We start from the raw sequence: 27,513 nt of genomic DNA, 5'->3' as shown, positions 1-27,513 counted from the left end.
TCTCTCAAGCCTTCGCCAGACCTCCAGGCTCCCCGGCCTCCGCCGGCTCGTCAGTCTCTCAAGCCTTCGCCAGATCTCCAGGCTCCCCTGCCTCCGCCGGCTCGTCAGTCTCTCAAGCCTTCGCCAGATCTCCAGGCTCCCCTGTGTGGCTGAGAGTGTGTGGGTAACAAAGTGTTGTGGATGTGTTTCTGGCTTGTTATGAGTGGGACTTAGCAAACAGGCCATCTCCACTCTATCTTGCTTAACACTACAAAAGAGTCAAATCAAAGCAAATCAAATGTTATTGGTCACATACACATGGCTAGTAGATGTTAATGTGAGTGTAGCGAAATGCTTGTGCTTCTAGTTCCGACCATGCTGTAATATCTACAATTTCACAACAACTAACTTATACACACAAGTGTAAAGGAATGAATTAGAATATGTACATATAAATATATGGATGAGCGATGGCTGAATGGCATAGGCAAGATGCAGTAGATGGTATGGAGTACAATATATACATATGAGATGAGTAATGTAGGGTATGTAAACATTATATAAAGTGGCATTGTTTAAAGTGACTAGTGATACATTTATTACATCCTATTTTTAATTATTAAAGTGGCTAGAGATGAGTCAGTGTGTTGGCAGCAGCCACTCAATGTTAGTGGTGGCTGTTTAACAGTCTGATGGCCTTGAGATAGAAGCTGTTTTTCAGACTCTTGGTGCCAGCATTGATGCACCTGTACTGACCTCGCCTTCTGGATGATAGTGGGGTGAACAGGCAGTGGCTCAGGTGGTTGTTGTCCTTGATGATCTTTATGGCCTTCCTGTGACATCGGGTGGTGTAGGTGTCCTGGAGGGCAGGTAGTTTGCCCCCGGTGATGCATTGTGCAGACCTCACTACCCTCTGGAGAGCCTTATGGTTGTGGGCGGACCAGTTGCCATATCAGGCGGTGATACAGCCTGACAGGATGCTCTTGATTGTGCATCTGTAAAAGTTTGTGAGTGTTTTCGGTGACAAGCCAAAATTCTTCAGCCTCCTGAGGTTGAAGAGGCGCTGTTGTGCCTTCTTCACCACGCTGCCTGTGTGGGTGGACCATTTAGGTTTGTCTGTGATGTGTACGCTGAGGAACTTTCCACCTTCTCCACTACTGTCCCGTCGATGCGGATAAGGGTTGCTCCCTCTGCTGTTTCCTGAAGTCCACGATCATCTCCTTTGTTTTGTTGACGTTGAGTGTGAGGTTATTTTCCTGACACCACACCATCGTTACGCACATGTGTGTGTGTGTGTGTGTGTGTGTGTGTGTGTGTGTGTGTGTGTGTTTGTCTGCAGTATATGCCTGTACAGTCTTTTCAAAAAGGGCAAAAATCTCTTCCAAATAAATCATCTTCACCCTCCTCGGCCCACACCGGTCATCCATCACATCCACAACACTTTGTCACCCACACACTCTCAGCCACACACTCTCATTGACACCCTGTTCTCTCACAGACTGCTACTCTGACAGTTCTCCTCCTAGTCTCCTCTGTCCCAGCCTGTCAATCAGGCAGGTGTGGCGTCTCCTCTCCTCTCACTGACAGCTGTGACAGGGCAACCATGTCCCCGGTCACGGAACAGTCACTCTGTGGTCTTCAAAGTCTCTCCTCTATAGGGCCGTCACACAGACCGACAACCAGGGCATTGGGTTTATATCAGCTTGATGAACACACACATACTCACATCCTAACTCCTCCTAACCCCTCCTAACCCCTCCTAACCCCTCCTAACTCCTCCTAACCCCTCCTAACTCCTCCTAACCCCTCCTAACTCCTCCTAACTCCTCCTTGTTGTCAATACAGCCGCTGTGTCAGATTTCAAAAAGGCTTTCTGGCGAAAGCAAAACATTCAATTATCTGAGGACAGCGCCCAGCACACAAATGCATAACAAATCATTTTCAACCAGGGAGTTGCGACACGAAAGACAGAAATAGCGATATAATATATGCCTTACCTTTGAAGATCTTCGTTTTCTATCCAAATCTACCAATTATATGCATATTATAGCTTCTGGGCCTGAGTAACAGGCAGTTTACTTTGGGCACGTTTTTCATCCGGACGTCAATATACCACCCCCTATCCCAAAGAAGTTAACTCCTCCTAACTACCTGCCCTTCTGTTGGCACTCCAAAAGATCCCAGTTACATTACAAATGGTCCTTTTGTTCGATAAAGTCCTTCTTTACATCCATAAAAACTCAGTTTAGCTGGAGGGCTTCAGTCAATAATCCACTCGGTTTCCCTCCTTCAAAATGCATACAAAATGAATCCCAAACGTTACCAATAAACTTATCCAAACAAGTCAATCAACGTTTATAATCAAACCTTAGGTACTCTAATATGCAAATAAATGATACAATTTAAGACGGAGAATCGTTATTGTCTTTACCGGAGAAAAATACCAAAGAACACGCTCTCATTCACACACTTGGAAACACTACAGCCAAAATGGGAGCATCCTAGAAAAACTACAACTTCTGGCTCATTTTTCAAAAAAACTGTTGACATCTAGTGGAAGCCCTAGGAACTGCAATCGGGCACGATTTCGCCCTATTATTAAAGTGCCAGCCATTGAAATCAGTGGTAGGATGAAATTTTGTTGGGGGGGAATCCTTGGGGTTTCGCCTGCCATTTAAATGTCACTTCTGTTATACTCACTCAGACATTATTTTAACAGTTTTAGAAACTTTACAGTGTTTTCTATCCAAATCTACCAATTATATGCATATTATAGCTTCTGGGCCTAAGTAGCAGGCAGTTTACTTTGAGCACGTTTTTCATCCGGACGTCAATATACCACCCCCTATCCCAAAGAAGTTAACTCCTCCTAACCCCTCCTAACTCCACCAAATGTAACTCCACTCTTCTCCTCTTACAGGTACACTGCTTCATCACTGATGACTCATGTAGTATACAGTTGTTTTCCTAGAGCTCTGTCCAGTCCCTAGCCACAGAAGGAGAGAAAGGGGGGGGGGCACACAGAGAGAGAAAGAGACAGACAGAGAGACTTCTCTCTACTGTCATTTACCTGCTAATAACACATAGCTTTCTAATGGGCCTAGCATTCTTAGATTGCCTCCAGCTTATTTGTTTATTGAGCGTTTATTTAACTATGTAAGCCAGTTAAGAACAAATTGTTATTTACAATGACGGCCTACACCGGCCAAACCCGAACGACGCTGGGCCAATTGTGCACAACCCTATTGGACTCCCAATCAGTTGTGATACAGCTTGGATTCAGCATGGATTCGAACCAGGGTGTCTGTAGTGACACCTCTATCACTGAGATACAGTGCCTTAGACCGCTGCGCCACTCAGGAGCCCTTTATTTGTTAGAGGGTGACCCGAAGCACACTGAGCGAGGCTTTGACAATCACTGTAAGGATGGAGACTTTAATTCATCTAGCACTACAGTACTAGATGAGTCACTCTCAAGCTGCCGGAGGAGAGAACATTTTTAAACAAATTAGAATGGAAGTGAAATGGAGAAGAACCATGGAAACGAAACGAGGAGGGGTGAACAATGGGAAGTTCTTACCTTTTGATATATATACAGTATGGCATGCCAATAGTGTGCTAAGCTGTCAACAAGGCAAAGGGTGGCAACTCTGACGAATCTCAAATATAAAATATGTTTTGATTGGTTTAACACTTTTTTGGTTGCTACATGATTCCATATGTGTCATTTCATAGTGTTAATGTCTTCACTATTATTCTACGAGGTAGAAAATAGTAAAAATAAAGAAAAACCCTGGAATGAGTAGGTGTTCAATCTTTTGATTGGTACTGTATATAATGTAAATGGGATCTAACTTAGAATGTATGATATTAATCTAGTTTAAAAAATGATAAAGATAATAAAGAGCCTAATTATTATTTTTCACTGCAGAGGGATGATGGTGGGGGGCTTAGGGAGGAGGAGAGCCGTTAGCGAACTGCAGAGGGATGATGGTGGGGGGCTTAGGGAGGAGGAGAGTCCTTAGTGCACTGCAGAGGGATGATGGTGGGGGGCTTAGGGAGGAGGAGAGCCGTTAGCGAACTGCAGAGGGATGATGGTGGGGGGGCTTAGGGAGGAGGAGAGCCGTTAGCGAACTGCAGAGGGATGATGGTGGGGGGGCTTAGGGAGGAGGTGAGCCCTTAGTGCACTGCAGAGGGATGATGGTGGGGGGGCTTAGGGAGGAGGAGAGCCGTTAGCGAACTGCAGAGGGATGATGGTGGGGGGCTTAGGGAGGAGGAGAGTCCTTAGTGCACTGCAGAGGGATGATGGTGGGGGGCTTAGGGAGGAGGAGAGCCGTTAGCGAACTGCAGAGGGATGATGGTGGGGGGGCTTAGGGAGGAGGAGAGCCGTTAGCGAACTGCAGAGGGATGATGGTGGGGGGGCTTAGGGAGGAGGTGAGCCCTTAGTGCACTGCAGAGGGATGATGGTGGGGGGCTTAGGGAGGAGGAGAGCCGTTAGCGAACTGCAGAGGGATGATGGTGGGGGGGCTTAGGGAGGAGGAGAGTCCTTAGTGCACTGCAGAGGGATGATGGTGGGGGGCTTAGGGAGGAGGAGAGCCGTTAGCACACTGCAGAGGGATGATGGTGGGGGGCTTAGCGAGGAGGAGAGTCCTTAGTGCACTGCAGAGGGATGATGGTGGGGGGCTTAGGGAGGAGGTGAGCCCTTAGTGCACTGCAGAGGGATGATGGTGGGGGGCTTAGTGAGGAGGAGAGCCCTTAGTGCACTGCAGAGGGATGATGGTGGGGGGGCTTAGGGAGGAGGTGAGCCCTTAGTGCACTGCAGAGGGATGATGGTGGGGGGCTTAGTGAGGAGGAGAGCCCTTAGTGCACTGCAGAGGGATGATGGTGGGGGGGCTTAGGGAGGAGGTGAGCCCTTAGTGCACTGCAGAGGGATGATGGTGTGGGTGGGGGTGGAGGGCTTAGGGTGGAGGATTTAAGGGCCTTCTGCATGTGCATTTTATATTGGGTTGAACAGAGCGGGTAGACAGAGAGGTGAGTAAGACTGTATGTGGTAACAGTTATAATAGGAAAGGAGCCTAAGGTCAAGGGACCTCTGAGGTATGGGATATGTGAGGTATGGGACCTGTGAGGTATGGGACCTGTGAGGTATGGGACCTGTGAGTTATGGGATGTGTGAGTTATGGGATCTGTGCGTTATGGGATCTGTGAGTTATGGGATCTGTGAGTTATGGGACCTGTGAGTTATGGGACCTGTGAAGTACGGGACCTGTGAGTTATGGGATGTGTGAGTTATGGGATGTGTGAGTTATGGGATGTGTGAGTTATGGGATGTGTGAGTTATGGGATGTGTGAGTTATGGGATCTGTGAGTTATGGGATCTGTGAATTATGGGATCTGTATATGAAACCATTAGGACGGATACTGTGGGTATGGCAGTGTGTAGGAGAAGATCTATAGCTTATCATCTGTTCACAACACACACACACACACACACACACACATACACACACACACACACGATGCTGAAGCATGGGGCGGCAGGGCAGCCTAGTGGTTAGAGCGTTGGACTAGTAACCGGAAGTTCAAACCCCCGAGCTGACAAGGTACAAATCTGTCATTCTGCCCTTGAACAGGCAGTTAACCCACTGTTCCTAGGCCGTCATTGAAAATAAGAATTAGTTCTTAACTGACTTGCCTAGATAAATAAAGTTAAAATAAACACACACACACACGATGCTGAAGCATAGGTCATAGCATAGCCTGCTGGTTCTGCAACAGCTAGGAGGCATCATGGTAATTACATAATGTATTGATATCTGTGATGGTGGGGGGGCTTAGGGAGGAGGTGAGCCCTTAGTGCACTGCAGAGGGATGATGGTGGGGGTGGGGGTGGAGGGCTTAGGGTGGAGGATTTAAGGGCCTTCTGCATGTGCATTTTATATTGGGTTGAACAGAGAGGGTAGACAGAGAGGTGAGTAAGACTGTATGTGGTAACAGTTATAATAGGAAAGGAGCCTAAGGTCAAGGGACCTCTGAGGTATGGGATATGTGAGGTATGGGACCTGTGAGGTATGGGACCTGTGAGGTATGGGACCTGTGAGATATGGGACCTGGGAGTTCATGGACCTGGAAGTTATGGGACCTGGGAGTTATGGGACCTGGGAGGTATGGGATCTGTGAGGTATGGGATCTGTGAGGTATGGGACCTGTGACGCATGGGACCTGAGAGGTATGGGACCTCTGATGTATGGAATCTGTGCATTATGGGACTTGTGGAGTATGGGATCTGTGAAGTACGGGACCTGTGAGTTATGGGATGTGTGAGTTATGGGATCTGTGCGTTATGGGATCTGTGAGTTATGGGATCTGTGAGTTATGGGATCTGTGAGTTATGGGATCTGTGAGTTATGGGATCTGTGAATTATGGGATCTGTATATGAAACCATTGGGACGGATACTGTGGGTATGGCAGTGTGTAGGAGAAGATCTATAGCTTATCATCTGTTCACAACACACACACACACACGATGCTGAAGCATGGGGCGGCAGGGCAGCCTAGTGGTTAGAGCGTTGGACTAGTAACCGGAAGTTCAAACCCCCGAGCTGACAAGGTACAAATCTGTCATTCTGCCCTTGAACAGGCAGTTAACCCACTGTTCCTAGGCCGTCATTGAAAATAAGAATTTGTTCTTAACTGACTTGCCTAGATAAATAAAGGTAAAATAAACACACACACACACACACGATGCTGAAGCATAGGTCATAGCATAGCCTGCTGGTTCTGCAACAGCTAGGAGGCATCATGGTAATTACATAATGTATTGATATCTGTGTGGGACAAGTGGAGGGTTACGTGGAGGACAGGTGGATGAGAGGAAGTGGAGGGATGTAAGATAGGAGGGGTGGAACACGCACATGCATACGCACACACACAACCCCCTACCCCACGCACACACCAAGTACTCCACCTCAGACTCACCTGGCAGAAGACAGGTTTGTATCTGTCTGAGAACAGGAGGGTCAGCTCTTCTGAGTCGTACTCCTGGGGCAGCCGGTCCACACAAAGGCACTTAGAGTGGAGGTGGTGACCCGCAGTCAACTGGTTCACATCTGTCCATTGGACCATGACCGCACGGTCCCCCTCTGGTCGCCCCAGTAGCTCCAACCGCGCCCGCGACGCAGAGTCCTTCTTCATGTATTCCACAAAGCCGTAGCCCTTGGAGTGTCCGGTGAGCTCGCTGTAGACCAGGAAGCAGCGCTCAATGTTTCCGTAGGAACGGACTAGGTCCTCCAGCTGCTGGGCAGTAAAGGTGTGGGGCAGGTTGGTGAGGCAGAGCAGACTGTCTGTGGGCTGGAGCTGCACTGTGATGTCCCGGCTGCGCACGATGCTCTGGTGGAGGGAGCGGATGGCATCCTGAGCCTGGTCACCGTTCAGCAGGGTCACAAATGCTGGAGGGACACGGATAGGGGCGCACAGAGACAGGGATGGAGGCAGGGACGCACAGAGACAGGGACGGAGACAGGGGGACACAGAGAAAAGGACGGAGACAGGGTACATGGATGCACAGAGACAGGGACGGAGACAAGGACATGGACACACAGAGACAGGGATGGAGACAGCGACACGGACAGGGATGCACCGAGACAGGGACGGAGACAAGGACATGGACACAGAGACATGGGACATGGACAGGGAGATAGACATGGACAAGGAGACATGGACAGGGAGACAGACACAGACAAGGAGACACAGACATGGACAGGAAGACACAGACATGGACAGGAAGACACAGACATGGACAGGAACATGGACAGAGACAGAAACAAGGAGACACACAGCCAGAGACGCACAGAGACACACAGAGACACGCATAGAGACACACAGAGACGCACAGAGACACACAGAGACACGCATAGAGACACACAGAGACGCACAGAGATACACAGAGACACGCATAGAGACACACAGAGACGCACAGAGATACACAGAGAGAAAGTCCCACATTAGCTGGGAGCAACCTGGAAATAATTTACTCACTGACAGACATATTTAACCTGCCTCTAAACACACATTGACAAAACAGCATGCTAGATCACTATGACAGGGGAGGCGTTTACAACATCACAGGCCAATAAAAATGGCTAATCAAACCTGAACACTTTCAAACTAGTGCTAACAGCCCGAAACAACGGTGCCCCCCCCCCCCCCACGCCGACACGCCAGTGCAGTGATTCATGGGCCGTGAAATGAGGCGGTAATGAATTGATATGGAATGTGTAGCGTAGCTAAAATATCCCTCAGCCGAGCGAGGGCTGTAGTGATAGCAGCTTCTGTCTGACAGACTGACTAGCTGGCCAAAACACGTGACTGCTGATTTAAAAATATTTCTAAATAAACTTCATTTGAGAGTGCTGGTCATCTTCTTCATAAATGACAAAATGATTGTTAAACCTGCTAAACAGTTAGTGTCTGTGGTAGGTCTGTGTTGAATATTCAGTTTCATTTAGTTGAAAACAAGTGATAAACACCAATACAGGTACAAAAATGTATTAAAAAAGTGGTGTGCAGGTGTGGTTGGAGGACTGTGAAAACAGATAACAGTGGTGTGCAGGTGTGGTTGGAGGACTGTGAAAACAGATAACAGTGGTGTGCAGGTGTGGTTGGAGGACTGTGAAAACAGATAACAGTGGTGTGCAGGTGTGGTTGGAGGACTGTGAAAACAGATAACAGTGGTGTGCAGGTGTGGTTGGAGGACTGTGAAAACAGATAACAGTGGTGTGCAGGTGTGGTTGGAGGACTGTGAAAACAGATAACAGTGGTGTGCAGGTGGGGTTGGAGGACTGTGAAAACAGATAACAGTGGTGTGCAGGTGTGGTTGGAGGACTGTGAAAACAGATAACAGTGGTGTGCAGGTGTGGTTGGAGGACTGTGAAAACAGATAACAGTGGTGTGCAGGTGTGGTTGGAGGACTGTGAAAACAGATAACAGTGGTGTGCAGGTGTGGTTGGAGGACTGTGAAAACAGATAACAGTGGTGTGCAGGTGTGGTTGGAGGACTGTGAAAACAGATAACAGTGGTGTGCAGGTGTGGTTGGAGGACTGTGAAAACAGATAACAGTGGTGTGCAGGTGTGGTTGGAGGACTGTGAAAACAGATAACAAAACCTACTGATTATAAATGAACTGATCAGTAAAAAACAATCACTGAGTAGAAGTACTATATCTAAATCTTTTTATTTGTACCTTTATTTAACTAGACAAGTCAGTTAAGAACACATTTCTATTTACAATGATGGCCTAGGAACTGCCTTGTTCAGGGGCAGAACGACGGAGCCTTTCATGGCTATCAGCCTCTTGCAGGTGACATCTTTCAAAGCAGAGCCGAGACAACACTATCAAGGCCTGTTGCATTTATCCTAATGCCCTTCCAGGGTTCTGAGAACGTTGTGCTAACGTTGTGCTAAGTGCAACAGGATAGAGACTAATACTGGCATTACCAGGAGAGGGATTTGGGTGCTGTCGAGTTATGAAGGATTTGAGAGACACCGGCACAGTTTAGCAGTGATCCCACTAATGTCTGATGAAACTGATGGTGGAGCTGAACCCAGAGCACTAATGTGATTCCAGGATTGTTCTGTCAGATAACACCAGAGAGGACCTCTCTCCCACGTCCCACCCGTCGGCTGCTACAACTCCCAGCTCCATGTGCACGACTTCACATTCCATTAAAGCGTTAATACACGCTGTCCGCCATCCTGCCCTGCAACCGCCCGCACAGAAATCAATTAACTCAACACTCTAATACTCAAAGTGCATAATGGATCTATTTCTCTGAGCTGAGATGGTATTCTGGGCATACTGCGGTAAGCACAGTAACATCCCACTGAGAGTAGCCTGTATGCTGTCTTAGGCAGACTTTATGCCCTCTCTGAAGTGTTCCCTCTCTTTCTGTGTTTCTCTTTCTCTCTTTATTTCTCTCTCTCATTCTTTCTCTTTCTCTCCCTTCATCAAACAATACACTCCAAGAAGTGGTGGCTTACTAAATGGAACACCGCTGCTCAATATGTTCTTCACGTGACAGAGTGGAGTGGAGGAATGGAGGGAGGAGGGGAGGAATGGAGGGAGGAGGGGAGGACGGGAGAGAGGAGGGGAGGAATGGAGAGAGGAGGGGAGTACGGGAGAATGGAGGGGAGGAATGGAGGGAGGAGGGGAGGAATGGAGGGAGGAGGGGAGGAATGGAGGGAGGAGGGGAGGAATGGAGAGAGGAGGGGAGTACGGGAGAATGGAGGGGAGGAATGGAGGGAGGAGGGGAGGAATGGAGAGAGGAGGGGAGTATGGGAGAATGGAGGGGAGGAATGGAGGGAGGAGGGGAGGAATGGAGGGAGGAGGGGAGGAATGGAGGGAGGAGGGGAGGAATGGAGGGATGAGGGGAGGAATGGAGAGAGGAGGGGAGGAATGGAGAGAGGAGGGGAGGAATGGAGGGAGGAGGGGAGGAATGGAGAGAGGAGGGGAGGAATGGAGGGAGGAGGGGAGGAATGGAGAGAGGAGGGGAGGAATGGAGAGAGGAGGGGAGGAATGGAGAGAGGAGGGGAGGAATGGAGGGAGGAGGGGAGGAATGGAGAGAGGAGGGGAGGAATGGAGAGAGGAGGGGAGGAATGGAGGGAGGAGGGGAGGAATGGAGGGAGGAGGGGAGGAATGGAGGGAGGAGGGGAGGAATGGAGGGAGAAGGGGAGGAATGGAGGGAGGAGGGGAGGAATGGAGGGAGAAGGGGAGGAATGGAGGGAGGAGGGGAGGAATGGAGGGAGGAGGGGAGGAATGGAGAGAGGAGGGGAGGAATGGAGAGAGGAGGGGAGGAATGTAGGGAGGAGGGGAGGAATGGAGGGAGGAGGGGAGGAATGGAGAGAGGAGGGGAGGAATGGAGAGAGGAGGGGAGGAATGGAGGGAGGATGGAGGAATGGAGGGAGGAGGGGAGGAATGGAGGGAGAAGGGGAGGAATGGAGGGAGAAGGGGAGGAATGGAGGGAGGAGGGGAGGAATGGAGGGTGGAGGGGAGGAATGGAGGGAGGAGGGGAGGACGGGAGAGAGGAGGGGAGGAATGGAGGGAGGAGGGAGGAATGGAGGGAGGAGGGGAGGAATGGAGGGAGGAGGGGAGGAATGGAGGGAGGAGGGGAGGACGGGAGAGAGGAGGGGAGGAATGGAGGAGAGGAGGGAGGATTGGAGGGAGGAGGGGAGGAATGGAGGGAGAAGGGGAGGAATGGAGGGAGGAGGGAGGAATGGAGGGAGGAGGGGAGGAATGGAGGGAGGAGGGGAGGAATGGAGAGAGGAGGGGAGGAATGGAGAGAGGAGGGGAGGAATGTAGGGAGGAGGGGAGGAATGTAGGGGAGGAGGGGAGGAATGGAGGGAGGAGGGGAGGAATGGAGAGAGGAGGGGAGGAATGGAGGAGGAGGGAGGAGGAATGGGGGAAGGAAGGGGAGGAATGGAGGGAGGAGGGGAGGAATGGAGGGAGGAGGGGAGGACCGGAGAGAGGAGGGGGAGGACTGGAGGGAGGAGGAGGAATGGAGGGAGGAGGGGAGGAATGGAGGGAGGAGGGAGGAATGGAGGGAGGAATGGAGGAGGAGGGGAGGACGGAGAGAGGAGGGGAGGAATGGAGGGAGGAGGGAGGAGATGGAGGGAGGAGGGGAGGAATGGAGGGAGAAGGGAGGAATGGAGGGAGAAGGGAGGAATGGAGGGAGGAGGGAGGAATGGAGGGAGGAGGGAGGAATGGAGGGAGGAGGGGAGGAATGGAGAGAGGAGGGGAGGAAGGAATGGAGGGAGGGAGGAGGAATGGAGGGAGGAGGGGAGGAATGGAGGGAGGAGGGGAAGAATGTAGGAATGGAGGGAGGATGGGAGGAATGGAGAGAGGAGGGGAGGAATGGAGGAATGGAGGGAGGAATGGATGGAGAAGGGGAGGAATGGAGGGAGGAGGGGAGGAATGGAGAGAGGAGGGGAGGAATGGAGGGAGGAGGGGAGGAATGGAGGGAGGAGGGGAGGAATGGAGGGAGGAGGGGAGGAATGGAGGGAGGAGGGGAGGAATGGAGGGAGGAGTGGAGGAATGGAGGGAGGAGTGGAGGAATGGAGGGAGGAGTGGAGGAATGAAGGGAGGAGTGGAGGAATGGAGGGAGGAGGGGGAGGAATGGCGGGAGGAGTGGAGGGAGGGGTGGAGGAATGGAGGGAGGAGTGGAGGAATGGAGGGAGGAGTGGAGGAATGAAGGGAGGAGTGGAGGAATGGCGGAATGGCGGGAGGAGTGGAGGAATGGAGAGAGGAGTGGAGGAGTGGAGGAATGGAGAGAGGAGGGGAGGAATGGAGGGAGGAGGGGAGGAATTGGAGGGAGGAGGGGAGGAATGGAGGGGGAGGGGAGGAATGGAGGGAGGAGTGGAGGAATGGAGGGAGGATGGAGGAATGGAGAGAGGAGGGGAGGAATGGAGAGAGGAGGGGAGGAATGGAGAGAGGGGGGGAGGAATGGAGAGGGGGGGAGGAATGGAGGGAGAAGGGGAGCAATGGAGGGAGGAGGGGAGGAATGGAGAGAGGAGGGGAGGAATGGAGGGAGGAGGGGAGGAATGGAGGGAGGAGGGGAGGAATGGAGGGAGGAGGGGAGGAATGGAGGGAGGAGTGGAGGAATGGAGGGAGGAGTGGAGGAATGGAGGGAGGAGTGGAGGAATGGAGGGAGGAGGGGAGGAATGGCGGGAGGAGTGGAGGGAGGGGTGGAGGAATGGAGGGAGGAGTGGAGGAATGGAGGGAGGCGGGGGAGGAATGGAGGGGGGGGGGGGGAATGGAGGGAGGAGGGGAGGAATGGAAGGAGGAGGGGAGGAATGGAAGGAGGAGGGGAGGAATAGGGGAGGAGGAGAGGAATGGAAGGAGGAGGGGAGGGAGGAGGGGAGGAATGGAGGGAGGAGGGGAGGACAGCTAAAACATCTTAAATAGTTTACACAATAATCTTATAATACAGAGGCGTTCCAGAAGCTGCTGACAGGTTGTCAGGTTAAACGTTTCTCTCCAAATACAAAGAGGCTCTTAATTACAGGGCTTGGCTTCAAAACGCAGCGATTGAATTGGATTTCTATAAGGACTGTGTATGGCAAGAAGAACGTAAGGAAAGAAAGACAGAGGGAATCTGTTGTGGAATCATCTCATAGCCTACAATTCTACATACCATGTTTCCTTGTGAAGTCGCTAATTAAAAACACAGGACACTAAGGAGGACAGCGATGACTACTGTATGAATCACATTGTGTAGAACACAGGGCTTTGTTCACCTACTATGCTCCTGTCAATACCGTACTGTAGATGACATCCTCTCTGTTTCTTCACTATGGCCATGTCTGTACTCCATGTACCCAACAGATGGTATCACAGGATGGGAACATGCCCCAACCCACATTAATATTCCTCTTCGTCCACATCACTGAGAACTTCTCATGGACCAACACCACCACTCGTGTCAAGAGGGCGCAACAGCGTCTTTACTTCCTAACGTGGCTGAAGAAATTCGGTATGCCACCACGAGTCCTCTCCAAATACTACCGCTGCACCATCGAGAGTGTCCTGACCGGTTACATCACGGCCTGGTACGGAAATTGCTCCATCCGCGACCACAAGGCCCTCCAGCGGATGGTGAAGATGGCCCAGTTCTTCCACCCATCCAGGACATCTACATGAAATGATGCCTGAGGAAGGCATGCAGCATCATCAAGGACCCCACACACCCCAGCCACACTCCAGTTCTCTCCCGTACCGTCGGGCAGACGATATCGGAGCATGAGGTCTGATACCAACAGGCTCAGGCTCCCCACACCCCGTCCCTTCCCCAAAACACATGTAAATATTGGACTAAAATATTGGACTAAAACATTTAAACGTGTTAACCCTCGCAAGGCTGCCGGCCCAGACGGCATCCCTAGCCGCGTCCTCAGAGCATGCACAGACCAGCTGGCTGGTGTGTTTACAGACATATTCAATCAATCCCTATCCCACTCTGCTGTCCCCACATGCTTCATGATGGCCACCATTGTTCCTGTACCCAAGAAAGCAAAGGTAACTGAGCAAAACGATTATCGCCCCGTAGCACTCACTTCCGTCATCATGAAGCGCTTTGAGAGACCAGTGAAGGATCATATCACCTCCACCCTACCCAACACCCTAGACCCACTCCAATTTGCTTACCACCCCAATAGGTCCACAGACGATGCAATCGCAATCACACTGCATACTGCCCTAACCCATCTGGACAAGAGGAATACCTATGTAAGAATGCTGTTCATCGACTACAGCTCAGCATTTAACACCATAGTTAAATGCTTTAACACCCTGGGTCTCGACCCCACCCTGTGCAACTAGGTCCTGGACTTTCTGACGGGCCGCCCCCAGGTGGTGAGGGTAGGTAACAACATCTCCACCCCGCTGATCCTCAACACTGGGCACCCCACAACCGTGCGTTCTGAGCCCTCTCCTGTACTCCCTGTTCACCCACGACTGCGTGGCCATGCATGCCTCCAACTCAATCATCAAGTTTGCAGACGACACTACAGTGGTAGTCTTGATTACCAACAACGATGAAATGGCCTACAGGGAGGTGAGGGCCCTCGGAGTGTGGTGTCAGGAAAACAACCTCTCACTCATCGTCAACAAAACAAAGGAGATGATTGTGGACTTCAGGAAACAGCAGAGGGAGCACCCCCCCTATCCACATCGATGGACAGCAGTGGAGAAGGTAGTAAGTTTTAAGTTCCTCGGGGTACACATCAAGGACAAACTGAAATGATCCACACACATAGACAGCGTGGTGAAGAAGGTACAACAGTGCCTCTTCAACCTCAGAAGGCTGAAGAAATGTGTCATCAAAAACACTCACAAACTTCTACCAATGCACAATCGAGAGCATCCTGTCGGGCTGTATCACCGCCTAGTACGGCAACTGCTCCGCCCACAACCGTAAGGCTCTCCAGAGGGTAGTGAGGTCTGCACAACGCATCACCGGGGGCAAAATACCTGCCCTCCAGGACACCTACACCACCCAATGTCACAGGAAGGCCAAAAAGATCATCAAGGACAACAACCACCAAGGAATGCCTGTTCACCCCACTATCATCCAGAAGGCGAGGTCAGTACAGGCACATCAAAGCAGGGACCGAGAGTCTGAAAAACAGCTTCTATCTCAAAGCCATCAGACTGTTAAACAGCCACCACTAACATTGAGTGACTGCTGCCAACATACTGACTCAAATCTCTAGCTACTTTAATAATTAAAAATTGGATGTAATAAATGTATCACTAGTCACTTTAAACAATGCCACTTTATATAATGTTTACATACCCTACATTACTCATCTCATATGTATATACTGTACTCTATACCATCTACTGCATCTTGCCTATGCCATTCAGCCATCGCTCATCCATATATTTATATGTACATATTCTAATTCATTCCTTTACACTTGTGTGTATAAGGTAGTTGTTGTGAAATAGTTAGATTACATGTTAGATATTACTGCACGGCCCAAACTAGAAGCACAAGCACTTCGCTACACTCGCATTCACATCTACTAACCATGTGTATGTGACCAATAAACATTTGATTTGATTTTGACTATAAATTGTGCCTTCCTGTATGGTGCCTTCATGTGCCTTCCTGTATTATACTTATGTATAATACAGTGTTTATTATATTCTATTGAGGCATTTACTTTATGTTGGTATTCTTATCTTGTGTTATTTCTTATTGTTGTTGCATTGTGGAGAAGGAACCAGCAAGTAAGCATTGTGTTGGCCAGTATATACCATGTGTACCCTGTACATATGACTAACAAACAGGCAAGGCCCAGCTAGAAGGACAGTCCCAGAGTTCAGACCATGGCTGTAACACACACAGATGATTTGTTTTTCCTCATCCCTTTTGTTGCCGTTGGAAGCTCAAACTAGGCCCCGCCTGCTGATTTAAACTAGGCCCCGCCTGCTGATTTAAACTAGGCCCCGCCTGCTGATTTAAACTAGGCCCTACCTGCTGATTTAAACTAGGCCCCGCCTGCTGATTTAAACTAGGCCCCGCCTGCTGATTTAAACTAGGCCCCGCCTGCTGATTTAAACTAGGCCCCGCCTGCTGATTTAAACTAGGCCCCGCCTGCTGATTTAAACTAGGCCCCGCCTGCTGATTTACAGCACATCAGTTAAAGGAGCATCCACTATAGGCAAAGCCATGGTTCTTGTCTCTCTCTGCAAACACACACAATCTGGATATAAACACACAGAGACGCAACAGACACGTGTCAACAGAACAAGGTCAACTCGAGTCAAACTCTTTCACAGCAAGAATGAATGTTTTCTCTCCACAAATGTAGACCTGGCGTCTCTTTCTCTCCCTCCCTGACAGCTAACATAAAGCTCAGAGAGAGAGAGAAATGTAATTGAATTGAGAGAGCGAGTGAACACGTTTCACTGTTATCACAAACTGTTCATCAGAGCAGCACTTTAATTTGCATCTCTCCTCAGCGACCCTGGTCTAAAGTAATGTGTTCAGCATAGGAACCAGCCACTCACACTCTTCACTCAGCCCCATCACTTACTGCTGACCCCCAGCTCCAGCCCCTCTAGCCCCCATCCTCTCTCAGCCACTCCTCCCCCCCAGCTCCAGCCCCTCTAGCCCCCACCCTCTCTCAGCCTCTCCTCCCCCCCAGCTCCAGCACCTCTAGCCCCATCCTCTCTCAGCCTCTCCTCCCCCCCCAGCTCCAGCCCCTCTAGCCCCCATCCTCTCTCAGCCACTCCTCCCCCCCAGCTCCAGCCCCCATCCTCTCTCAACCTCTCCTTCCCCCCAGCTCCAGCCCCTCTAGCCCCGATCCTGTCTCAGCCTTTCATCCCCCCAGCTCCCTCTAGCCCCCATCCTCTCTCAGCCCCCCCCCATCTCCAGCCCCTCTAGCCCCCATCATGTCTCAGCCTCTCCTCCCCCCCAGCACCAGCCCCTCTAGCCCTCAGCCTCTCTCAGCCTCTCCTTCCCCCCAGCTCCAGCTCCAGCCCCTCTAGCCCTCAGCCTCTCTCAGCCTCTCCTTCCCCCCAGCTCCAGCCCCTCTAGCCCCAATCCTCTCTCAGCCTTTCCTCCCCCCAGCTACAGGCCCTCTAGCCCTCAGCCTCTCCTTCCCCCCAGCTCCAGCCCCTCTAGCCCCCATCCTCTCTCAGCCTTTCCTCCCCCCAGCTCCAGGCCCTCTAGCCCTCAGCCTCTCTCATCCTTTCAACCCCCAGCTCCAGGCCTTCTAGCCCTCAGTCTCTCTCAGCCTTTCATCCCCCCAGCTCCAGGCCTTCTTAGCCCTCAGTCTCTCTCAGCCTTTCATCCCCCCAGCTCCAGGCCTTCTAGCCCGCAGCCTCTCTCAGCCTTTCATCCCCTCAGCTCCAGGTCCTTATAGCCCTCAGCCTCTCTCAGCCTTTCATCCCCCCAGCTCCAGGCCTTCTAGCCCGCAGCCTCTCTCAGCCTTTCATCCCCCCAGCTCCAGGCCTTCTAGCCCTCAGCCTCTCTCAGCCTTTCATCCCCCCAGCTCCAGGCCTTCTAGCCCTCAGCCTCTCTCAGCCTTTCATCCCCCCAGCTCCAGGCCTTCTAGCCCGCAGCCTCTCTCAGCCTTTCATCCCCCCAGCTCCAGGCCTTCTAGCCCTCAGCCTCTCTCAGCCTTTCATCCCCCCAGCTCCAGGCCTTCTAGCCCTCAGCCTCTCTCAGCCTTTCATCCCCCCAGCTCCAGGCCTTCTAGCCCTCAGTCTCTCTCAGCTCCTTCAGCCCCCATTCATGAGTGGCCAGAAAGTGGCATACTCATTCCACAGCTCGTTCCACAGCTTCCCTACCTCCCTGCCACATAATTTCCATCACTCACTTTCTCTCCCTGCATGTAACACTAACTCAATCCTTCTCCTCTTCTCTCTCTTCCCTCCTCGTCTATGCTAGTCTGTTGTCATTAGAGTTTAAAAAGTCCCTGAATAGCCCTCTGAACCATATCATAGAATCTAATGCCCATGCCACCACAACCTGAAAATATCACTCCCCCATCACACCAGCGACGGCTTCCTTCCCCTTCGTGTAGAGACTGAAACTAGCCTGTCTATATGATCTGTTAACCACAATAACACTCTAGATAAGTAGAGGACACACATATGCCATCTGCTCTCTAATTTAGACTGTCAACAGTGTTAAGGCCATTGATGGGAAACCCATAGCTCAGGTCAGGGGGACAGTAAACTGTTGATGCTACAGCAGAGACATGGTAAGAGACTGAGTGAAAATGTAGTCTGTTCAGGACCCCTGGGCTATGATAAACCTGGTAGTGTACGGGCAGAGTCCTGAAGGGAGGATCTCCCTGTTCAGGACCCCTGGGCTATGATAAACCTGGTAGTGTACAGGCAGAATCCTGAAGGGAGAATCTCTCTGTTCAGGACCCCTGGGCTATGATAAACCTGGTAGTGTACGGGCAGAGTCCTGAAGGGAGGATCTCTCTGTTCAGGACCCCTGGGTTATGATAAACCTATTATAAACCTGGTAGTGCACGGGCAGAGTCCTGAAGGGAGGATCTCTCTGTTCAGGACCCCTGAGCTATGATAAACCTGGTAGTGTACGGGCAGAGTCCTGAAGGGAGGATCTCTCTGTTCAGGACCCCTGGGTTATGATAAACCTGGTAGTGTACGGGCAGAGTCCTGAAGGGAGGATCTCTCTGTTCAGGACCCCTGGGCTATGATAAACCTGGTAGTGTACGGGCAGAGTCCTGAAGGGAGGATCTCTCTGTTCAGGACCCCTGGGCTATGATAAACCTGGTAGTGTACGGGCAGAGTCCTGAAGGGAGGATCTCTCTGTTCAGGACCCCTGGGTTATGATAAACCTATTATAAACCTGGTAGTGCACGGGCAGAGTCCTGAAGGGAGGATCTCTCTGTTCAGGACCCCTGAGCTATGATAAACCTGGTAGTGTACGGGCAGAGTCCTGAAGGGAGGATCTCTCTGTTCAGGACCCCTGGGTTATGATAAACCTGGTAGTGTACGGGCAGAGTCCTGAAGGGAGGATCTCTCTGTTCAGGACCCCTGGGCTATGATAAACCTGGTAGTGTACGGGCAGAGTCCTGAAGGGAGGATCTCTCTGTTCAGGACCCCTGGGCTATGATAAACCTGGTAGTGTACGGGCAGAGTCCTGAAGGGAGAATCTCTCTGGAAGTGTTATTTATGAAGTGAAACTTAAGTATTCCCTCTGCTAGTAATGTAAGCACCAGGATTCAGAAGTGGGTCTGATATAATGATGGGTCATATGAACTAAAGAGATCCCACGCACAGTACAGCTGCCCTCAAGGATCAGATATTGCCTGTATGGCAGGTTAGCAACATAATAATTTGGTCTAAGGGGTTTTGTGCGCTTCAGACCTGTTGACTCTGATAACCCAGTGCAAACGCTCAGCACAGTGTGTGGCTGGATAGATGGGGAGGTTGTGTGTGACTCAGTGGTGCAAGTCAGACTCAACACACACACACCTGCTGTTTGTAGAGATAACACCAGAGAGGATGATAGGGCTGGGTGTGAGACTGCCAAGTGTTCCTGTGACAACTGTTGTTTTGTCACTATCATTACCAAAACTGGCTTCATCACCATCGTCATCATCATCATCATTACCGATTCTCTCTTCATCATCCTCATCATCAGCATCCTCATCATCATTACTAATACTGCCTTCATCATCATCATCATTACCAATACTTGCTTCATCGTCATCATCATTACCGATACTGGCTTCATCATCATCATCTTCATCATCATTACAGATACTGTCTACATCATCCTCATCATCATCAGCATCCTCATCATCATTACCAATACTGCCTTCATCATCATCATTACCGATACTGTCTTCATCACCCTCCTCATCATTATCATCATCATCATCAATACTGCCTTCATAATCATCATCATCATCATCAATACTGCCTTCATATTCATCATCATCATTATCAATACTGCCTTCATCATCATCATCATCATCATTATCAATACTACTTTCATTCTCATCATCATCATTACCAACTGTCTTCATCTTCATCATTACCAATACTGCCTTGATTTTCAGCATCATCATTACCAATACTGCCTTAATCTTCATCATCATCATTATCAATACTACCTTCATTCTAATCATCATCATTACCATTACTGTCTTCATCATCACCATCAGATACTGTCTTCATAATCATCATCGTCATTATCAATACTGCCTTCTTCATCATCATCATTACCAATACGGCCTTCATTTTCATCATCATCATCATTACCAATACTGCCTTTCTCCTCATAATCATCATTACCAATACTGCCTTCATCATCATCATCATCATGACCTTCTAAACTTTCAGTTAAAACACAGACAGGCTCTTTAGTTTATCAAGGAGAGGTGTTGTGAAGAGGTCGAATAAATTCATTAACGACCGGCACAGCACTGAGGCTATTGTTACCCATTTAAATGGGACTGTCTCAGGAAGATGAAACAATAGAGGAAGACAGAGCCCTACAGGAGAACTCTCAGGTTTGATTTCCTGGGTCCAAACAGAGCTCCATCAAATACTATGAAACTAGGAGCAGTGTCATGGAGAAGCAAATCAATTAGACAGCGGAGTGTGACACACGGAGTAAAACACAAATCACATTGTTTTGTCCAGGTTGAGATAATAGGGACTTAACAGGGAACACCTGGCAAACTATGAGTTGGCTACTGAATGGGATCAATCCAAACAGAACATATCTATCACATAGCACACACGGCCTGGCATGGGCACGGCCTGGCATGGGCACGGCCTGGCATGGGCACGGCCTGGCATGGGCACTGCTGCCCTCAATTACAGCTACTGACTCACACAGAACAGATGGACAGATGACGATGGAGACAGAGAGAGAGGGAAAGAGAGACAGAAATAACAAGAGGGAGAGATGGGGAGAAAGCGAGAGAAAGAGGGATAGATCTGCCTGCAGTTGTCCTCCAGGGCAATTACAGGGCTGAGAGGTCTCAAGTGGTATTGTCACTAAGAGCTGAGTTATAGACAAGTAGACCCATAATGGCTCTATCTGTTAAGGAGAAAACTCACCAGACCGATTGTCAGTGTGCACATTACGGGCCATTCGTTGGCTGTTCGTTGACTTGCTTTCGGTGCTGTGTGCTAGCGGGACCACCCACCCGTTTCTTCTATTTCTACATTACATACTTTTAGATTTGTGTTTCACTACACCCACAATAACATCTGCTAAATATGGGTATGTGACTAATACAACTTGATTTGATACATGTCGAATCAGTTTGCTAAGTACTCGAGGCCGGCAGACGCTTGACAATCCTACAAGCCTTTAGTTTGTGGAAAATTTCCAGGAGTCAAAAGAGACGATAATTTACATCTAAAGGCTTTAACACATTTAGATAAAGTGTCTTTGTTGATATTATACAATAACAGGGGAAAGGGCTAGTCAGAACATTGCCCTCTCAGAAACAGATGTGGTTCTATAAACATGTAGCATCTTTAGGTCATTGGCTAGTAAAAACCGCATGGATGTGGAGCTTCAGTACATTGGGTTATATAATGGGATGTTGCAGGCTGCCAGATACATGGCCGGCCCGCTCATTATGCAGCTGCTTAAGGTGGTAGATTGTCGAGGGTGGCAATTTCTGAGCAAAACTCACATTGTTCTGCCCTAAAACAAAAACAATTTCTCTTAACCAGTGGCATAGGGGCTTTTTAGGTGAGCGCTGATGCTGTCCTTCGATAAGCAGGGCCCACTTTGTCAAAAGCAGGGGCGCAAAATATTTTGCTTGAATGGCAAAGACCGGCACTGGCCAGATAGGATACAAGCTCTCCTTCTTCAAGCAATGTACTTGACTTTCATAGCACACTGTTCCTCTTCCTGTCTCTTTACAGTTCCTCTTCCTGTCTCTTTACAGTTCCTTGTCCTGTCTCTTTACAGTTCCTCTTCCTGTCTCTTCACAGTGCCTCTTCCTGTCTCTTTACAGTGCCTCTTCCTGTCTCTTTACAGTTCCTCTTCCTGTCACTTTACAGTGCCTCTTCCTGTCTCTTCACAGTGCCTCTTCCTGTCTCTTCACAGTTCCTCTTCCTGTCTCTTCACAGTGCCTCTTCCTGTCTCTTTACAGTTCCTCTTCCCGTCTCTTTACAGTGCCTATTCCTGTCTCTTTAAAGTGCCTCTTCCTGTCTCTTTACAGTGCCTCTTCCTGTCTCTTTACAGTTTCTCTTCCTGTCTCTTTACAGTGCCTCTTCAAATCTCTTTACAGTGCCTCTTCCTGTCTCTTCACAGTTCCTCCCTGCTGTCTCTTCACAGTGCCTCTTCCTGTCTCTTTACAGTTCCTCTTCCTGTCTCTTTACAGTGCCTCTTCCTGTCTCTTTAAAGTTCCTCTTCCTGTCTCTTTACAGTGCCTCTTCCTGTCTCTTTACAGTGCCTCTTCCTTTCTCTTTACAGTTCCTCTTCCTGTCTCTTTACAGTTCCTCTTCCTGTCTCTTTACAGTGCCTCTTCCTGTCTCTTTACAGTGCCTCTTCTTGTCCCTTTACAGTGCCTCTTCCTGTCCCTTTACAGTGCCTCTTCCTGTCCCTTTACAGTGCCTCTTCCTGTCCCTTTACAGTGCCTCTTCAAATCTCTTGACAGTGCCTCTTCCTAACTCTTTACAGTGCCTCTTCAAATCTCTTGACAGTGCCTCTTCAAATCTCTTGACAGTGCCTCTTCAAATCTCTTGACAGTGCCTCTTCAAATCTCTTGACAGTGCCTCTTCAAATCTCTTGACAGTGCCTCTTCAAATCTCTTGACAGTGCCTCTTCAAATCTCTTGACAGTGCCTCTTCAAATCTCTTGACAGTGCCTCTTCAAATCTCTTGACAGTGCCTCTTCAAATCTCTTGACAGTGCCTCTTCAAATCTCTTGACAGTGCCTCTTCAAATCTCTTGACAGTGCCTCTTCCTGTCTCTTTACAGTGCCTCTTCCTGTCTCTTTACAGTTCCTCTTCAAATATCTTTACAGTGCCTCTTCAAATATCTTTACAGTGCCTCTTCCTGTCTCTTTAAAGTGCCTCTTCCTGTCTCTTTACAGTTCCTCTTCCTGTCTCTTCACAGTGCCTCTTCCTGTCTCTTTACAGTGCCTCTTCCTGTCTCTTTACAGTTCCTCTTCCTGTCACTTTACAGTGCCTCTTCCTGTCTCTTCACAGTGCCTCTTCCTGTCTCTTCACAGTTCCTCTTCCTGTCTCTTCACAGTGCCTCTTCCTGTCTCTTCACAGTTCCTCTTCCCGTCTCTTTACAGTGCCTATTCCTGTCTCTTTAAAGTGCCTCTTCCTGTCTCTTTACAGTTTCTCTTCCTGTCTCTTTACAGTGCCTCTTCAAATCTCTTTACAGTGCCTCTTCAAATCTCTTTACAGTGCCTCTTCCTGTCTCTTCACAGTTCCTCCCTGCTGTCTCTTCACAGTGCCTCTTCCTGTCTCTTTACAGTTCCTCTTCCTGTCTCTTTACAGTGCCTCTTCCTGTCTCTTTAAAGTTCCTCTTCCTGTCTCTTTACAGTGCCTCTTCCTGTCTCTTTACAGTGCCTCTTCCTTTCTCTTTACAGTTCCTCTTCCTGTCTCTTTACAGTTCCTCTTCCTGTCTCTTTACAGTGCCTCTTCCTGTCTCTTTACAGTGCCTCTTCTTGTCCCTTTACAGTGCCTCTTCCTGTCCCTTTACAGTGCCTCTTCCTGTCCCTTTACAGTGCCTCTTCCTGTCCCTTTACAGTGCCTCTTCCTGTCCCTTTACAGTGCCTCTTCAAATCTCTTGACAGTGCCTCTTCAAATCTCTTGACAGTGCCTCTTCAAATCTCTTGACAGTGCCTCTTCAAATCTCTTGACAGTGCCTCTTCAAATCTCTTGACAGTGCCTCTTCAAATCTCTTGACAGTGCCTCTTCAAATCTCTTGACAGTGCCTCTTCAAATCTCTTGACAGTGCCTCTTCAAATCTCTTGACAGTGCCTCTTCAAATCCCTTGACAGTGCCTCTTCCTGTCTCTTTACAGTGCCTCTTCCTGTCTCTTTACAGTTCCTCTTCCTGTCTCTTGACAGTGTCTCTTCCTGTCTCTTTACAGTTCCTCTTCCTGTCTCTTTACAGTTCCTCTTCCTGTCTCTTTACAGTTCCTCTTCCTGTCTCTTTACAGTGCCTCTTCCTGTCTCTTTACAGTGCCTCTTCCTGTCTCTTTACAGTTCCTCTTCAAATATCTTTACAGTGCCTCTTCAAATATCTTTACAGTGCCTCTTCCTGTCTCTTTAAAGTGCCTCTTCCTGTCTCTTCACAGTGCCTCTTCCTGTCTCTTTACAGTGCCTCTTCCTGTCTCTTTACAGTGCCTCTTCCTGTCTCTTGACAGTGTCTCTTCCTGTCTCTTTACAGTGCCTCTTCCTGTCTCTTTACAGTGTCTCTTCCTGTCTCTTTAAAGTTCCTCTTCCTTTCTCTTTACAGTTCCTCTTCCTGTCTCTTTACAGTTCCTCTTCCTGTCTCTTTACAGTTCCTCATCTCGTCTCTTTTTAACAGTTCCTCTTCTCGTCTCTTTACAGTGCCTCTTCTTGTCTCTTTACAGTGCCTCTTCCTGTCTCTTTACAGTGCCTCTTCCTGTCTCTTTACAGTGCCTCTTCCTGTCTCTTTACAGTGCCTCTTCCTGTCTCTTTACAGTGCCTCTTCCTGTCTCTTTACAGTGCCTCTTCCTGTCTCTTTACAGTGCCTCTTCCTGTCTCTTTACAGTGCCTCTTCCTGTCTCTTTACAGTGCCTCTTCTTGTCCCTTTACAGCGCCTCTTCCTGTCCCTTTACAGTGCCTCTTCAAATCTCTTGACAGTGCCTCTTCAAATATCTTGACAGTGCCTCTTCCTGTCTCTTTGCAGTTCCTCTTCCTGTCTCTTTACAGTGCCTCTTCCTGTCTCTTTACAGTTCCTCTTCCTGTCTCTTTACAGTTCCTCTTCCTGTCTCTTTACAGTTCCTCTTCCTGTCTCTTTACAGTTCCTCTTCCTGTCTCTTGACAGTGTCTCTTCCTGTCTCTTTACAGTTCCTCTTCCTGTCTCTTTACAGTTCCTCTTCCTGTCTCTTTACAGTTCCTCTTCCTGTCTCTTTACAGTGCCTCTTCCTGTCTCTTTACAGTGCCTCTTCCTGTCTCTTTACAGTTCCTCTTCAAATATCTTTACAGTGCCTCTTCAAATATCTTTACAGTGCCTCTTCCTGTCTCTTTAAAGTGCCTCTTCCTGTCTCTTCACAGTGCCTCTTCCTGTCTCTTTACAGTGCCTCTTCCTGTCTCTTTACAGTGCCTCTTCCTGTCTCTTGACAGTGTATCTTCCTGTCTCTTTACAGTGCCTCTTCCTGTCTCTTTACAGTGTCTCTTCCTGTCTCTTTAAAGGTCCTCTTCCTTTCTCTTTACAGTTCCTCTTCCTGTCTCTTTACAGTTCCTCTTCCTGTCTCTTTACAGTTCCTCATCTCGTCTCTTTTTAACAGTTCCTCTTCTCGTCTCTTTACAGTGCCTCTTCCTGTCTCTTTACAGTGCCTCTTCCTGTCTCTTTACAGTTCCTCTTCCTGTCTCTTTACAGTTCCTCTTCCTGTCTCTTTACAGTTCCTCTTCCTGTCTCTTTACAGTGCCTCTTCCTGTCTCTTTACAGTGCCTCTTCCTGTCTCTTTACAGTTCCTCTTCAAATATCTTTACAGTGCCTCTTCAAATATCTTTACAGTGCCTCTTCCTGTCTCTTTAAAGTGCCTCTTCCTGTCTCTTCACAGTGCCTCTTCCTGTCTCTTTACAGTGCCTCTTCCTGTCTCTTTACAGTGCCTCTTCCTGTCTCTTGACAGTGTATCTTCCTGTCTCTTTACAGTGCCTCTTCCTGTCTCTTTACAGTGTCTCTTCCTGTCTCTTTAAAGGTCCTCTTCCTTTCTCTTTACAGTTCCTCTTCCTGTCTCTTTACAGTTCCTCTTCCTGTCTCTTTACAGTTCCTCATCTCGTCTCTTTTTAACAGTTCCTCTTCTCGTCTCTTTACAGTGCCTCTTCTTGTCTCTTTACAGTGCCTCTTCCTGTCTCTTTACAGTGCCTCTTCCTGTCTCTTTACAGTTCCTCTTCCTGTCTCTTTACAGTGCCTCTTCCTGTCTCTTTACAGTGCCTCTTCCTGTCTCTTTACAGTGCCTCTTCCTGTCTCTTTACAGTGCCTCTTCCTGTCTCTTTACAGTGCCTCTTCCTGGTCTCTTTACAGGTCCTCTTCCTGTCTCTTTACAGTGCCTCTTCCTGTCTCTTTACAGTGCCTCTTCCTTTCTCTTTACAGTGCCTCTTCCTGTCTCTTTACAGTGCCTCTTCTTGTCCCTTTACAGCGCCTCTTCCTGTCCCTTTACAGTGCCTCTTCAAATCTCTTTACAGTGCCTCTTCCTGTCTCTTTACAGTGCCTCTTCAAATATCTTGACAGTGCCTCTTCCTGTCTCTTTGCAGTTCCTCTTCCTGTCTCTTTACAGTGCCTCTTCCTGTCTCTTTACAGTTCCTCTTCCTGTCTCTTTACAGTTCCTCTTCCTGTCTCTTTACAGTTCCTCTTCCTGTCTCTTTACAGTTCCTCTTCCTGTCTCTTTACAGTTCCTCTTCCTGTCTCTTTACAGTTCCCCTTCCTGTCTCTTTACAGTGCCTCTTCCTGTCTCTTTACAGTTCCTCTTCCAGTCTCTTTACAGTTCCTCTTCCTGTCTCTTTACAGTTCCTCTTCCTGTCTCTTTACAGCTGAACATGACTCCTAAACATCCTATACGAATAGAGTGATCATAATCAGCTTGCAATTTAAAGGAACCTATTGAACAGTAGAGAAATACTGAAATAGTCAAATAATGAAATCTGTGAATCTTTGAAAACACAGGATGAAGGTAGAAAGACGACTCCCTAGGGAATCCTTAGACAACAACTCACCATAACAAAACATAAAGAGCATCCTAACAGGGAAACCAGACCGGCCATGTTGTATGTGCGAGCGTTGCAAAATAAATGTACACGTACACATGCCTGCTTTGCCCGAAGGCTAAAATAAAACTTGGTTCAATTCAAGAAGCTTGACTTGCTTAAAGTCCTGCCTCTCCCATATACTCATTGGTTTTCACGAACATACAAACCCACGTAGATGTTTGAAAGACGAACAAGGAGAGACTAATCAAAGATAACCAACTACAAACTAACTCGCATTCCCTTTTCATCTGTGGATTAATCGTCAGAGTAGAGAAACACTACATTTTGTACGACTCCAGGTCAAAATTCTACAAATATCTATAAAAAAAAAGCACGGTATGCATTTCAGGTAAAATAACAACCCAATGTTTATCTCCCAGGACGAACTAGTTAGAAACAGCAATCTAGCTAAATGACCATGAATGTTTGTGTGTTTCCACCTGTCCCCAAATTAATTAAGTTGGTTCACAGTTGGTTTTGGTATTTTAACTTGCATTTCAAGACCACATCTGGTGGGGATAGACAAAATCAACATGTGCGCGATGGCGCACGTGGATG

At 48.9% G+C, this 27,513-nt stretch overlaps 1 protein-coding gene across 1 annotated transcript in view; it reads right to left on the bottom strand.

Moving 5' to 3' along the window:
* Positions 1-27,513, bottom strand: part of raver2 (ribonucleoprotein, PTB-binding 2) — a 134,118-nt gene that overhangs the window by 77,682 nt on the left and 28,923 nt on the right. The window contains exon 3 of the mRNA XM_031785636.1: positions 6,959-7,428. Within this exon, the coding sequence (XP_031641496.1) occupies positions 6,959-7,428 (470 nt within the window). The remainder of the gene's footprint in view (positions 1-6,958; positions 7,429-27,513) is intronic.

This window comes from Oncorhynchus kisutch, linkage group LG13 (genome assembly GCF_002021735.2).
Source record: "Oncorhynchus kisutch isolate 150728-3 linkage group LG13, Okis_V2, whole genome shotgun sequence".
Classification (NCBI taxonomy): domain Eukaryota; kingdom Metazoa; phylum Chordata; class Actinopteri; order Salmoniformes; family Salmonidae; genus Oncorhynchus; species Oncorhynchus kisutch.
Note: the sequence above shows the minus strand (reverse complement) of the source record. Positions and strands in the feature narration are given on the sequence as shown.